The following is a 14,995-nucleotide window of genomic DNA, read 5'->3' as shown; positions in this document are numbered from 1 at the left end:
TTTTTTTTTTGCTATGTACATAAAACTTTATGCACAAAGTTATTAGTTATTTATTTCTTGTTGTGCATGAAAGAAACCCAGGTGGTGGAAATTTCCGGACATCTCCACCACGGTGTCTCAATGTATGAGCCGCTTCGGGATGTTAAACCCCATAAACTAAACCAACCAACCATAGTTGTGTGTTTGCAGCTGGAAACGTTTGGCAAATGTGTATCAATCAGAGATGCCATCGATGTGCGATTTCATTTTAATTTTTGACAGCAGTTAATGACTGACGTTCTAACAAATTGGTGGCAGGAGGCGTATGGCGATGAAAAAATCAAAGGGATATCATTACACAATGAAAAGTACAATATTCACAACCGCGCGGTGATAGCGATGATATAGTAGGCCATGTTGCTTTTTTTTTTTTTCAGGGTGAAAATTGGCGCGACCAGCGTATTAATTTTCCTTCACTTAATGACGGCGCCGCAAAGCAATTACGTTCACGCAAAGCAATACACTTCAACAAAGCCTGCTTGACGTTCTTGGCGCAGGCGGCGATACTAAATTGTATGTTTGTTTACTCAGTCTCGGCGAACCTGCTGCTTCACTTTGTGCTGCTTATACCGATTCACCGTGTCAGAGCGTAATAGACTCTGCACCTCGCCCTCCGTGTCTTCACCTCGTCTGGCAGAGCGGCGCCAGCGGACGGCATTCTCAACGACTTATCTATATACGCACACGTTCCTGCGACCTTCGCAGACATGGTATTTCACACTTAGGATAGGATAGGATAGGAAATACGTTAGTTTCTCTAGGAGGGCCTTGTGCTAGTAGCGGAACAGTTCCATCTTCCGTCTTCTCACAGGGTCGGTGCCCCTATTCCAGGGCTCCGCTGAGCTTCGCTGCTCGCTAGGCGTGCTGGATTAAACCTAGTTGGCAATCCAAATCGCCGCTGGAGAGCCGGCTCTCCCACTGTTCTGCACTCGGGTCTTTACGAAAGCTGTCGTTATTTTTACATTGCCACGTGATGTGGTATAGCGAAGGTTTGCTACCACACCATGGGCAGGTGTCTCGGTATTGTGACGGGTAAATTTTGCTCAGGGTATGCAGGTTAGGGAATGTTCCTGTCTGCAGTCTTCGCCAGTACACGGCCTCTTGTTGTTTTAGATCCCGATGAGGCGGCGGATAGCGGATCCGTACCCCCTTATAGTAGTTAAGAATATCGGAGTACGTAGGGCCGACTCGCTCGGGTAGATCGTCCGATTGGGAGGAAGCTCGGCTCGTGTACCCTCGAGCTACCTGATCGGCGCGTTCGTTCCCCGCTATGTCGGTGTGTCCTGGCACCCAGTAGATGTCGTGCTTGACTTTTGATGGGGTCGTGCTATGGAGGAGCCTGAGGGCGGCGCGACCTATGCGGCCGTTCATGTAGTTACGGCACGTTTCTCTAGAATCTGTAAGAATGGTAAGGGACGTGTTGCATCGATACCCGGCTACCACCGCAAGAGCAACGGCCAGCTCCTCCCCTTCGGTTATCGTGCATTCCCTGACTGAGGCGCTAGCTAGTTCCTTTAGGTTGGAATCAATAGCTACCGCCACGGCGCTATTATGTGAGCTTCCTGTATACGGAGCCGCGTCCGTGTATACCGTGGTGGATCTTGTAGCTAAATTTAGTTGTACATACTTCGCCCGGGCTGCTCTACGGGCCACATGCAAGTTGGGGTCCATGTTCCGGGGAAGGGAGCTAACATTTAGCGTCTGGCGAATTGCGTCCGGTATGCTCGCAGCACGGTTCTTGATTTCCGCAGTTGCACCTAGCCCCAGTCGCCTAAGAAGCGAGCGCCCCGTAGGAGTCTGCTGGAGCCTGGCTATCTGCGTGACCAGTTGGGCTTCTTTGATCTCTTCGAAGGTGTTGTGAACGCCAAGAGCTAGCAGTTTTGCGTTAGAGGTGTTCATTGGTAGGTGCAGGGCTGTCTTGTAAGCTTTGCGGATGATGATATCTGCACTTTCCACTTCTCCTTTGTTGAGGTTGAAATACGGGAAGGCGTAGCCTACGCGACTGAGTACCGGGCTCTGAACCAGGCGCAGGGTATCCCCCTCTCGCATACCGCTCCGCTTCTGCGACACACGCGTGATCATCCTGGCGACCTGAGTGGTCGATTGCTTGAGAAGGCCGAGCGTATGGCTGCATCGCTGATTGTTCTGAAGCCACATTCCTAAGACTCGTATCTTGTCTCGTTCGGGAAGTAGCTTTCCTTCGAGGGAGACATTGAGGGTCCCTTCTTTGCGTTTCCCTTTGTGAACTCGCAAGAGTTCGGATTTTTTTGTGGAGCAGGCGAGACCTCGTGCATGGACATATTCTTCTACGCAGGTAGCCGCTGCTTGCAGCCGTTCTTCTTTCTGGCCGAGCGATCCGGAGGTAACCCAAACCGTGAAATCGTCAGCGTACATGTCGTGCTGTATGCCTTCGATCTTCTCAAGTTGTCTAGCGAGTCCGATCATAGCCACATTAAAAAGTAGTGGCGAGATGACGGACCCTTGAGGTGTGCCTTTGTTGGGGGTCGAGAATTTATCGCTGCGAAGGTCTCCGAGCCCAACCGTTGCAGTTCGGTTGGAGAGAAAGGCCTTCACGTAGCTGTGAATCTTCTCGCCACAGTGGAGGTTGTCGAGTCCTTCCATTACAGCCGCGTGGCTAACGTTGTCAAAGGCCCCTTTAATATCAAGGGCCATGACCGCGTTCTCGCCAGCGCTCGGGACATTGGTGAGGACTTCCTCTTTGAGTTGTATGAGGACGTCCTGCGTGGAGAGGTGAGCTCGGAAGCCGAACATGCTGTGGGGGTACAGGTCTTCATCCTCCATGTAATTTTGGAGCCTCCGAGTAACGACACGCTCGTAGAGCTTGCCTAGGCAGGAGGTGAGTGAGATAGGTCGGAGGTTTTCGATCTGGAGTTTCTTACCCGGTTTTGGGATCATTACGACCTCTGCATGCTTCCACTCTTCAGGAACCGTTCCTGCGGCCCAGTGCCCGTTGAGGAAGGTTGTCAATTGGTCGACTGCCCCGTCGCTGAGGTTGCGTATGAGTGCATTATGGATCTTGTCTGCACCCGCCGCCGTGTTGCGCGTGCATACCTTTATGGCAGCGAACACTTCTTCCCTGGTGATCGGTCTGTCCAGGTGGGTGTTCGGTCTTCCCAAGTAAGACCGAACACCCAGCTGGACAGACACACACTTGGTCACTTGTTTTAAAACCACTGCACTGCGCGTAGAACAGGAGTTGATCCAAATGGCCGGCGATTTACAAAAGCAGGCGCCCTAAAGTGTTCGCCGGTCCACCCACACACTTCATCTTTTCCTATCGATTCTTGACTAAAGTGATAAATTTAGTGACCACATAATTACTAGTGGTACTGTTCCGTACAAAGATACCAAGATATTTCAGTTTTGCTAGCTTCAAAACATGTTAGAAGTCTACGAATGCGGTCACTCGCCTTTCAGACGGCGGCTGGGTCCGGCGGTCTGGAAGAAAGATGGCGCCCGCGGGCACCTTCGCGGTACATTTGAAACAGGCGTGAAGCGCCGTCTAGCGAGGTTGACACAAAACACCACACAACAGCAGTCTCGTGCGGCTTCGCCAGGGAACCACAAATGAGCCTCAATCCTTGAATTAGGTTTTTTTTTTTTTTTTTGTCCACATCGGATGTCCACATTCTAATGCGAAAATATTAAAAGTGAAAATATAGTTGTAGACATTTCAATACTGTGCTGCCAAATTTCTTTGTGGAGGAGCCAAAAACGTTTTGGAATTATATAAGCGAAAAAACGAAACCAGTGTCTCAAATTTTGGTCGATGGATCAGTAGTTACTGATCACAGGGATATCGCGCACCACTTCAACGACTACTTTCACAGTGTGTTTTCGAATTCTGGTGCTTGTCCATCCAATGATACAGTGTTTCGGGCCCCCGTGATGTTAGTTTTATTTCATATCCTGGCGTAGTTTCCATGCTACTAAATTTAAAGAGTAAATCCTCATGTGGTCCTGACAACCTTCCTAACGTGTTTCTGAAGCGATATGCTGAATCTGTTGCAAAGTTCTTAGTTATTCTCCTCCGTATTTCATTACTTCATCGACATTTACCGAATGACTGGAAGGTAGCCAGGGTTGTGCCAGTATACAAGAAAGGTGACCGCGCGTTATTGCAAAATTACTGTCCGATATCATTTACATCGTCATATTCTAAACTAATCGAACATATTATTGCCAACCAGATTAATGAATTTTTAGATGCGCATAATGTCCTCTCTAAATTCCAACACGGGTTTAGAAAAGGGTACACGCAACTAGTGACAGTAATACATTCACTTGCTTCATGTCTTGATAAGAACGGTCAGATTGATGCAATATTTCTAGATTTCAGCAAAGCTTTCGACATAGTCCCACTTGACAAACTAATAATTAAAATTCTGAAGCATTGGCCTACCTGAAATTTTGATCATATGGATAACAAACTACTAAGCAATCGGTACCAATTTGTAGAAGTTAAGGAAGAACAATCAGGTTGCCTTCCGGTTGGCTCTGGGGTGCCCCAAAGAAGCGTGCTGGGGCCATTATTGTTTTTATTTTTATTATATATTAATGATATTTCAACTGACCTTGATCACAACGTGCATATCAGGCTGTGTGCAGATGATTGTGTGCTTTTTCAAGAAATAATCTCGTTTAACGACCAAATCCATCTTAACTCCTCTCTGGCTAAGGTTTATGAATGATGTAAAACGGGGGGCATGAAAGTTAACACGGATAAGACCGTCGTTCTTCGCTTCGCTCGCAGAAAAGCTCCGCTCTCTTTTATCGACAGGCTAGGTTCTTCACCTTCGTTGGAAGAGGCCAAGTACAAATATTTGGGTGTCACGCTTACTAATACTTTGTCATGGAATTTACATATAGATAACATCTGCTCTGCCGCATTACGTAAACTATACTTTTTAAGACATAAGCTTAAAAATTCTCCCTCGAGCGTAAAACTACTTGCTTACAATTTACTAATTAGACCGAAACTTGAATATGCATGCAATGTTTGGGACCCGTTTACTAAACACAATATCACCCGTTTAGAAAAGGTACAAAGAAAAGCTGTGAGGTTTATTTACTCTAAATTTTCTCCGTATGACTCACCCTCTGAATTAATGCAGGTTAATGGTATTGAATGTCTTGAACAACGAAGACAAAATTTACGCTTGCAATTTCTTTCCGCGCTTTGGAATCGAGACCTAGCTATTACCCCTTCATCATATCCGTCGCTTTTATTATCGAGGCATACGCGCCACCATCATCCTAACTCGCTGACGCCGTATTTCGCACGAACTGATTTATTCAAGTTTTCATTTTTTCCTCGCACAGTAACAGACTGGAATGATTCATTATCGCCTTTCTCCACACTTTGATGTTTATTACCTTTGTTATTATCGATTTTTTTTTTTACATGTTACCACCCTGCTTGGACCTGTACAAGGTTCGCAGTATTGAGTAAAGAAAGAAAAAAAGAAAAAGCAGCAATACGCACGAGCCCACTACAATACTAGGCATGGAACTCGCAATGTTTTCGGGGTTCCACACATAAGAAAGTGCACATCCCTGTGTATGTTACTTTTCGCCTCTATCGAAATGCGGCCGGTGGTGGTAGTGGTGGTGAAAACATTTAATATTGCATATATACAGAGAGGTAGTGTAGTGTAGTGACATGAAAGGTCACTACAGTACCTTATGGGTACTGCCAGTAACACCCTTATAGTTACTAGGTGGGATGCCTAGACAGGCACTCGGCGTTTGCCGCAGTCCGAACGCGCTGCGTCAAGGCATTTTGGGCTTCGAGGGTGCAGCAGCCGGACAGTGTCGCCTCTCAGTCCTCTCAGGTGTTGTTGGGGATAGGGATTGGTTCTGCTAGCAGGCCCACACTTGTGGTAGGTGTCAGATACCTCCCCACAGTGCGAGCACCGCCCATAAAATGTGGGACCAAATGTTTTAGAGCTGCCAGGCACAACATCGTATTTGTGAGCAGGCGCAGGAACAACCGCTCGTTAGTGTTCCCCAGCCCTTTGTACTGGATGGGGAGAGTTTGGCATGTGGATTTGTGATACTCGCGTATTTACCTAAATGTGTAAGCCGGGTTAAAATCGAAATCATGGTCCGCGTCAGGTCCGCGGCAGCTGGGTTCGAACCTGGGTACTGCGGTTCAGTAGCCGAGTAGGCAAATAGCGATTGCAGTTCTTTCTTTATATGTTTATGTGTCAGATTTCGAGCGCCTATAGTTGTCTCGTCACGTTCGTATGCGCATATATATGGCTGTGCGGACGGCTGACCAAAGCTGAGGCTTACGTTCGCATTAAGGTCCACATTCGCGAATTCTTGGCGAACGACAGCCGGCTGAGGGCTGAAGGCAACGGAGGCTATAGCCTCCAACTCTCTGCGAATGATCCTGGTCAAGTTTGCCTGATGGGACGGCTGCTGCATTGTTGGCAGATCGCGCGAAGACGTAGTAGCTGTGTTTGGCAAGCGGTCGAAGCGGGGGGGGGAGGGGGGGGGGGGGGCAATACGACGGTGTTTAACTTGCCCATACCGCAGACATACCTCGAAGATGGAGTCGACCGTCGTACCGTCTTTGCAAAGGAGGAGGTTAAAAGCGTCGTCAGCAATTCCTTTTAAGATGTGGCCCACCTTATCGGACTCGGGCATGGCGCTGTCCACTTTACGGCATAGAGCTAGGACGTCTTGTATGTACGACAGATATGATTCCGTCGACACTGTGCTCGCGATGCTATCCTTTTTAGCGCTGAGCTTACGTTCGATTGGCTTGCCAAAGAGTCTCAAACCAGACGGGCGCCATGCCCACCAGGTAGAAAATGACGTTCTCAAGCATGAATACTGCATCCCATTCGTTATGCTTACTGACGTGCTCGTACACAGCGAGCCAGTCTTCGATGTCGACGATCGGTGCCGCAAAAGGTGCCCGGATCACGAGGCTGCGCCACGACGACAGTGGGCGCTGGTTGTGCCGCTGTAGAAGGGGCTTCGTCGGACAGCATAGTGCTAGCACCACGCTGGCGCCACTGCGGAGATCCAGATTGTGGCATTGGTATCGAACCCGGCACCTCCACCAAAATGTTACGGGGCACACTCCGACGTAGTCGCAACAGTTCGCCGTCATGAACGCCAACAGAGCCTAGCTTCATCGTCGTCGTTGTTCATATACTCCTGCACTTCGTCGTCGTTGTTCATATACTCCTGCACTTCGTCGTCGGCTCCGAGACGGCGTACCGTAACAATATATGTATATTCAGGGTGTCTCAGCTTTTTAAGGAACAGCGCAAAGGACGGGACACACTGTCGTCCTGTCGTCACTGTCGTCCTCACCACTTCAGCAGAACACCGCAGCTGCAACGCTTATCCCTCTCTCCTTTCATCTCGCATCATTTTCTACGCTCCTCTGTCCGCACGAGGCACCGGTGATGGCTCAGCCGGAGCCAGTTGAAAGGCTCTTCAGTCGCAGCAACAGAATTGTGTACACATGAGAGCAACGATCTGGGCGGACACTAAAGCTTCGCCTTCAATGGTATGACGCCACAGCGTTATTAAGGAGAAGCCTTTATAGGCTGATGAGTGTGCGTCCGTGTCCGCAGGAAGCGTCACGCTCAACCTGTCAATCAAATGACGGCGGAGTTCTGTTTAGCCTTTAAGAGGAAAAATAATCCTCCACCGGGAATCGAATTCCTGCCCCTCCGACCACCAGCCGCGAGTGCGTTAACCGACTAAACCACGCCGGGGCACGTGAGAAGCTGATCTTAGTTCTCCTTGTGTAGCGTTATGCCAACGTGGTTGCCATGGAGACCGCCACCGCTGACGTCATGGCACATCCTAGCAACAACATGACGTCATGAGAGAGGGCGGCGACGTGATGATGTCGTGTGGAGAGAGCGGTGGGGCGATGGAAACAAAAGGGAACGCCTCGCGATAGGAGCAGCGCCGTACCACCAACCCCACACTTGAATGGGCACTACAACAAACGCGTGTAGAACGCCACGCGACAGGAGCGGCTGCCGAGTTGAGTTGAAAGTCCTTTATTGAATAGAAAGGCTCATCGCCATGGGTGAGGGTAACGAAGAGTAAGTAGAATCTTCAGTGTTTGCAAAGGTCGTCACTCAAATCACATTGCTGTGACCAGGCCACTAAGGGAGCCATACTTGATAAATGTCATTTGTATGTTGCTAGAAGGGAACTGTATTTCAGGCGGTTGGGATCGATCTCGGAGCGTCCAGTAGAAAAAGCAGGGCAATCCCAGAGAAGATAAGATATGCCGCCGTGGGTAAGAGTCGTGCAGTGGGGACACGTAACCATTTCATCTGTGTACTGACGCCAGTAGGCCATAATACGTGGCGTGTAAGGCGCATGGGCGATGAGCTTATTCAAGACTTCTTGACATTGGGTCTTACGCGTAAAAGGTGGGTCTGGTGTGGCCACCTGCATGCCTGTATGCGATGCTGACTGAGGCTACGAAGACTGGTGCGCATATAGTGCATAAGGGCAAGAGAAGGGGTTTGTTGACCGGCCAAGGTCGAGTAAGGATAAAGCAAGAGGGTGGGGAAGTAAATGCGGACGTCCCGCTTCCCAAGGCAGCCGCGGAGTGTGCCGCCGCATTTCCCCCTGATCCGTCAGTGTGACCTGGGGTCCACTGAATGATGACAGTTCTGGTCGCGAGTTGGCGGCGTTTAAGGAGGCGCTGTATGACCGTAGCAGTTGCATCTTGCGAACCAGGAGTAGCGATCACCTTGTAGGCTTCATATGAATCAGTAAGAATACGTATTGAATCAATTACACGCAAGGCACACGTGACAAGGCTCCTCAAATCGCGAGTTCAGCCTGAAGAGGGGTGCCTTGAGGTAGGTGGCAGGCATAATCGCCTGAGAGGGGAGGGTTGTCATCGCATACCCAAGTCATAGAGGCAAATTCGTTAGTAATTGAAGCGTCAATGTATATGTCAATCGTATCAGGGATCAGCTCTAGTCGGTGATGGGCAGCGAGGAGCTCCAAGGGGAATGGCAAAATTGCTGTGTATAGGTCGGCGATGGACCCGGGCGTGTGACCACTGGCGTGTACCGTTCAATCGCGCCGCTTTCAGTAAGCTAGCTGAACGAACTAGTCTGCATGCGTTGGCCTAGCGACATAATGTCTGTCTTGGAATCCAATGCTGCCGACTGCTGGCGCTGCATATTTCATCACATACACAAGAAAGACACCGACACCTGTGATGCGCACACTGCCGACTGGCGGTTTGTTTCAACTATCAAGATAAACACTGAAACGTTCCACGGCTAAAGAAAACGAAGAGGGCAACAAAAATTCTTCATAGCAGAAATAAACAGTCTGTAGCACCGCCAGCAGCTGTCAAGCTTAAGTGTAACCAACTGCGCGCACTTAAGTTCTTCTAGGGATTTCAGGGTCTCGCGTTCCATTCCCATCCTACCCTCCCACATCAAAGGAGGTGTCAAAGTTGTCAGCTGCCACCACCTAGGCGTCAAAATACACGCGAACGAGGCAATGAAAATCGGAAAACCAAACGAAGATCTTAGCATGATCGAGAATGAATACACTTCACTTCAAAATCGATAGCGCGACGACTGATTCGCAGAATTGTTCATGAATGTGACCTGTATCTTGCTTTTGTGATTTTGTTTAGTTTACAGGCTACAAAGTCCCAAAGAAACTCAGGCAAATCCAACCACCTGTGGTTGTTTAACGTGCACTAACATCGCACAGCACATGGGCACCTTGCTTTTCGCCTCCGTGGAACAGCGACCACCGCGGCCAGGATTTGATCCCGCTTCCTTCGGTTAAGCAGTCTATCGCCACTGAGATTTCTTTTTTTTTCTTACCCTGCAAAGCACGTTCAAAATCTCAGCCACATATACTCTAAACGGAATACCATGTCCTGAAGCTTAATGTAGAACGTTTAGGGCCGTGAAAATTTACAAAAATCATTTTAAAAGTAAGTTTGTATCTTTGTAACCTATGATGAAAGGGATATTTTTAAATACAAACAGCATAACTTACGACTACAGAGCAAAATACAATCTAGAACTTCGCACTTCGGTTAGTTCAGTAATACGAGAGGGGAATGTCAGCTCTAAACGGAAGAGTGGACATCAGCCCGCCATGAAATAGAAAAAAGAGTGAAAGAAGAGGCACCTTCATCTACGCAACCATGCGGGTATGCAGCAGAAATTGTTATAACGGCACTCAGCAAAATCTTATCAGATATGAAGGGCAGTGAAATAGTGCTGTGCAGCCAACCGAGTTGCCATATAATATGACCTATAGTTTTCGGCTTCGACATACTACGATGACGACGTCGTTTATCCAAATCAGAGCCTCTACGATTTCGTTTCTTGTTTTTTTTTTCGAATATATTTGAATAGATGCTGTTGTCCGATTTCAGTTTGCAAGCCCCTCAAAGGACCACCCGCCCTTTATACAACTGTGGCTCTGTCAGTACTGATAGCAATGTGTGGCAGAGCATAAGAACGTATAGCGTACATGTACCAAACGCAACAAGCCTGCTACTGCTACTAACTGCGTTCATTTGCTCTCCTAGCAAGCACTGCGCTTCCCTACTTGGTTATCGCATGTATTCTACGTCCTACTCTCCGAGCACGGCGCTTGCGTATGTCGCCAAAGGCATAAGTGTTCGTCTTCACAGTGCCTGTTTTTGCCGCACTGTCGCAGGTTGCAGCGGAGACAGCACGGAGCTGATCGCCGGTCGAATGACATGCGCCGAGTTCCTGCAGCAGTTTGGCAACCGCTACTGCAACCACGGCTACATCCAGAGGCACTGCTGCTACTCGCAGAGCCTGTACTGCTCCTAAATCTGTGATGCGAAGCAAAGGCGAACGTACCTCAGACGAAGAAGCGCCCCGGGCCATCTCAGGCTAAGGGGCCAAGGAGATTCCATTGCGAACCCGTGTTTGTGCGCCAGTGTGTTCTGGTGGAAAGCCCATCACAGTCACCGAAGCTGGTGGTGTTTTGGAGGCTCCGATGGAGTCCTCCTGCTTGTTGTTTTTCATTTTTACCTGTTTTAAGAACGTTGTTGAACTGTCCGAGGGAGCTCGGAGGATCGAAAGACTGACGGTGGACGTCCGATGAGAAGTGGCAGGCCATTCGGCCATGCTTTGTGGCGTGCCGTAAAGAAACGCCGCTGGTGGACTGTGTTTTAACCGATGTTGGCTGGTTCTTAGACATGTTCACAGCCGACGATAGAACGTGTATAGAAAGAAGCCACGAATTCGTGTGCCAACTATTGAATGTGTCAGCCGTCCTGGCTTTGCTGCTGTGAACATGTCTGACGCCTGGGCCGACTTAGGCGCGCAGCTTGGCAAGTGTTTTAGCGGGAGTGACCCAATTGTGAAAGAAGGTGGGTGCGTCACTCTCAGCGATTATCTTAAGCCGTTGGAGCAGTTCGTTTGTAAGTTGCTCCCGCACGCGACAAACACTACGAGGTTTGTTCACAATTGCCTCCGCGAGGGGGAGTGCGGGAAATCGAGTGAGGCTCATTTTTTCCAACTAGCCAGGGAAGTCACGCCTTACGGTTATCCTACGGATTTCCTTAAGGAGCAGGGCACACGTATAATATTGTTATTTTGTTACCTTATCTACTTTCTTCGAAATGCAGCGATCGCTTCAGGAGCGCTCGCGCTTTTGAATCTACGACAGCTCGGCTTTGCATAGGATGCCACGTTTATTGAGCCTCGGCACTGCCGAGGAGAGACAGCTGCCGAGACAAGACGCTAGACTAAGGAAAACAAACGACAAAAATAAGCCAATATTTTCATCGTTTCATTACCCATCGCTGTCCTGTTGTTCCTGCTATTTTGCGCACAAAACAAGCTCCATTGTTAAAAGCATCAGTTCATCTCACCTCTATTTTTATTGTACTTAAGACGCACTGTTGAGGAAACGTCAAAATAATCATATTCATAGGTGCACTCCATCCACTCAGAATTTACACCTCTTTTTTCCCCTGCTAGCATGCAAAGCTGAACAGAGGAAGATAATATTTAACAGTTATTTCACGCTGCGTATTGGAACTGTTCGCGGAAGTTGCTTTAATGAACATTACTTAAAGCCGGCGTGAAATAAAGACGGATGAATACTTTCAGTATTTAGGAAAAGAAAAACGCAGTTCTTGATGCGCGTGTCTCAACACTTGTATTCAAACTCATACGTCGACAGAGAAATACGCGTGTGCTGAGAAAAAGAGAAAAAAAAAAAGGTGTTGATTGAACTATTTCTGCAGGCTTCACACTTCAAAGCGCTTCACGGTTGAAGTGTTAAGTGCGCGATGGACCATATCGAGTTGTGCAGCTGTCCTCGGTCGTTTACGTAGCCTCGTAGTTGAAGGTGGCTTTACGACAACCTTGTACAAAAAGAAATTACGTGAGCAGCAGGAAACGACTTTCTTGAAGCCGCTAAGTCATAATCTGACCAAATTCGTAGCGACTCCCTTCAGCAACGGTTTTCGAAGCAGCAAAATTTATGTCGCTTCCTCAGTCGACGGTCACGTGTTCCCTTAGACGTTAAGAATGAAGCAGTCCTGTGTAGGCGGCAGGAGTACTACAGCCTGGGACTTCCGGAAACAAGGCTCGACCGAAAAAGCGACATAATTTCCGGGTCATTTCTGTCAGCCAAAGCGACGAGACGGCGTCTTCAAAAAGCACGAGTGGATGCGTTACTATTGACCCACTGTGGAGGTTTGCGAAATGCGTCAGAACAAAAGGACAATTAGTGTTGCGCTCAGCGAGACATGCCTGATACAGTGATACGCGCCTTTTGTACACCGCCGCACTGATAGCGGAGTCCTTAAGTGTCCTTTTTTGTGACGTCGTAGCCGTTTCCTTACAATTCGCTCTACTCTTGAGTGGCCCAAATTCACCATCTTTCTTGTTTTCCGCAAGGATAGGGACCAACAGCTGGGAACAATGTGATCCGGGGAAGCGCTCAGGCTTCTCCTCTTTTCTGTTATCCAAGTGGTGTTGCCTGTGTAAGAATCCTCAGTAGGCTTCCGAGAGACGCCTAAGGGTGGCGCCACTCTAATCTGTTGATGCTTCAGCAGCGAAGCCATTTCTCGTCTGGCCAGTTAAGCCGCAGTTTCAGTTACACGCAGAGCTAAGTTTGGACCTCTTACGCAGTGGATAACTAACTTGAAACGCACTTGTTACAACACCTCATCACTCCAAGTGCTTGTGCTGTTGCTTTTTACAATATTTTCAGCAAATGATCGCATTAAACTTTCTGGGGGTTGCCTTCCCGTTATACGCGTAATATCTACTTCGGAAGACAAAGTACCCGTTACGTTCTGCGTGCAGACCATTTCTACGAGGGTCTCAGTATCCAGAATCCAACGCTGTTATTTATTTTCCTGTTATAACTGTTCTCAAAAAAAGAAAATTTTTCAACAAGCACCACTGTAATGCCTAAATAAACCGATTGGAACTCGATTTTTTCTAGTAATTCTTTTCTAGATTCTAAACAAACAGAAAACTGCGATATAGAAGTTCACAATAGTTAACCAAATAAGCGCTGCAATACGACTATCGTCCGTAGTGCTTGCTTAAGTCTTGCGCCGTACAATCGTATTCTCAGTGCTGTTATGTCCGATTATAAAGAAATGTTGTTTTTTCTCCGCACACCGTATGAGGAAGTACTCGTATTCAGTAAGCCTGCGTTTCTGGTCATTGCCTGACTTACCGCCACTGACGCTTTGCAAGTGGAAGGCGCCACCCTAGAGCGTGCACTCGAAATGACGTCTGCCGAGGTTTCTTGTCCTAACGCTGTGTAGTGTTTGTCCAAGAGCGCCATCGTGGCGCAGCAGCACGTGTAAGGTGACGGAGTGCGTCCCGAGGCGGGGACGAACCCCGCGACCAGCACGCTGTGTTTTAAGGCAGACACGTGGGCGCCTGGCGGAGTCCACCGGACGACTACCATGCGGCCACTGCTGCGTGGTGGCACCCGAGATTCAGTGTCCCACGGAAGAGTATTTATGAACCCTTACCAAATGAGCGGCAAGAGAAAAAAAATGAAACAGACGAATAAAAACGGCCTTGTTTTTTTCTGTTTTACCAGCCTGTCTACTCTCGTCCCTCTGCAAGTCCAACGAAAGCTTCGTCACCTGCCCCGTTGGAGAAACTTTCGCTCCGTGAAGAGAGTATTTTCTAGGAGCACATAATTAGCAGTGGTTAAGCGCGGCTAAACCGAGATTTACGAGCGATATCTTTTTTTTTTTTGTTCTGTTAATGCTACGCGTTCAGCTTACCTCATCGCGCGCCTATCATGTAATCTCGGACGTTACTGAGAACCAATCACTTTCCAAGGTCAAATGTCAAGGGGGGGGGGGGGGGGGGTTAGTCACGCACCAGCTTACCATATATAGCATAACACACTGGCAGAGACAGTCGATGACAAGGCTAAGTCCCACATTGACCTTGGCTCAGCTTCAAGGTCACCCAGACGGAACGAATTCTTTCCCCGGTTTTGTACTTGGAGGAATATAGCTGTCGTTCTAAAACAAAATGTTGCATTGCAATAAAACGAAGTGCGTCATTAATAGCTAAAAAGAAAAATGCTTTCAAACTCAAACAGGAAAAAATGCGGCCATTTTGGAGAGTCGAAAATGACATAGAAACGGGTGCGGTCGGAATCATGAACCCTGAATTTGTGGCATTTTGGCGGCATGCTGCGGCGTACACAAATCTCGGAGAGTGGTGGCACGCCCAGTGGAGAATAGGCCACTTCAGTGATCCCTCAGTTTCTCTCCATCCAATCGCACAGGCCTACTCCGAACAAAGTTGCCAACCATCCCCGATATTGCGGGACTGGCCCTCATTTCGACATGAAGTGCTGAGTCCCGACTTGTTCTTTTCTGGACTACGATATATCCCGGATTAAAGTCTGTACAGGTCTGCAGCTC

At 48.4% G+C, this 14,995-nt stretch overlaps 1 protein-coding gene across 1 annotated transcript in view; it reads left to right on the top strand.

Annotated features, from left to right (window-relative positions):
* LOC146178135 (A disintegrin and metalloproteinase with thrombospondin motifs like) overlaps positions 1 to 14,390 on the top strand; it is a 164,771-nt gene extending 150,381 nt beyond the window's left edge. Inside the window, exon 9 of the mRNA XM_084577961.1 lies at positions 10,759 to 14,390. Within this exon, the coding sequence (XP_084434087.1) occupies positions 10,759 to 10,898 (140 nt within the window). The 3' untranslated portion in view covers positions 10,899 to 14,390. The remainder of the gene's footprint in view (positions 1 to 10,758) is intronic.
* The last annotated feature ends 605 nt before the right edge of the window (positions 14,391 to 14,995 follow it).

Source organism: Amblyomma maculatum, chromosome 9 (genome assembly GCF_055883805.1).
Source record: "Amblyomma maculatum isolate TAMU_Amacu chromosome 9, ASM5588380v1, whole genome shotgun sequence".
NCBI classification, from domain to species: domain Eukaryota; kingdom Metazoa; phylum Arthropoda; class Arachnida; order Ixodida; family Ixodidae; genus Amblyomma; species Amblyomma maculatum.
The sequence above is the reverse complement of the archived record's forward strand: the minus strand, read 5'-3'. Positions and strand labels throughout refer to the sequence as shown.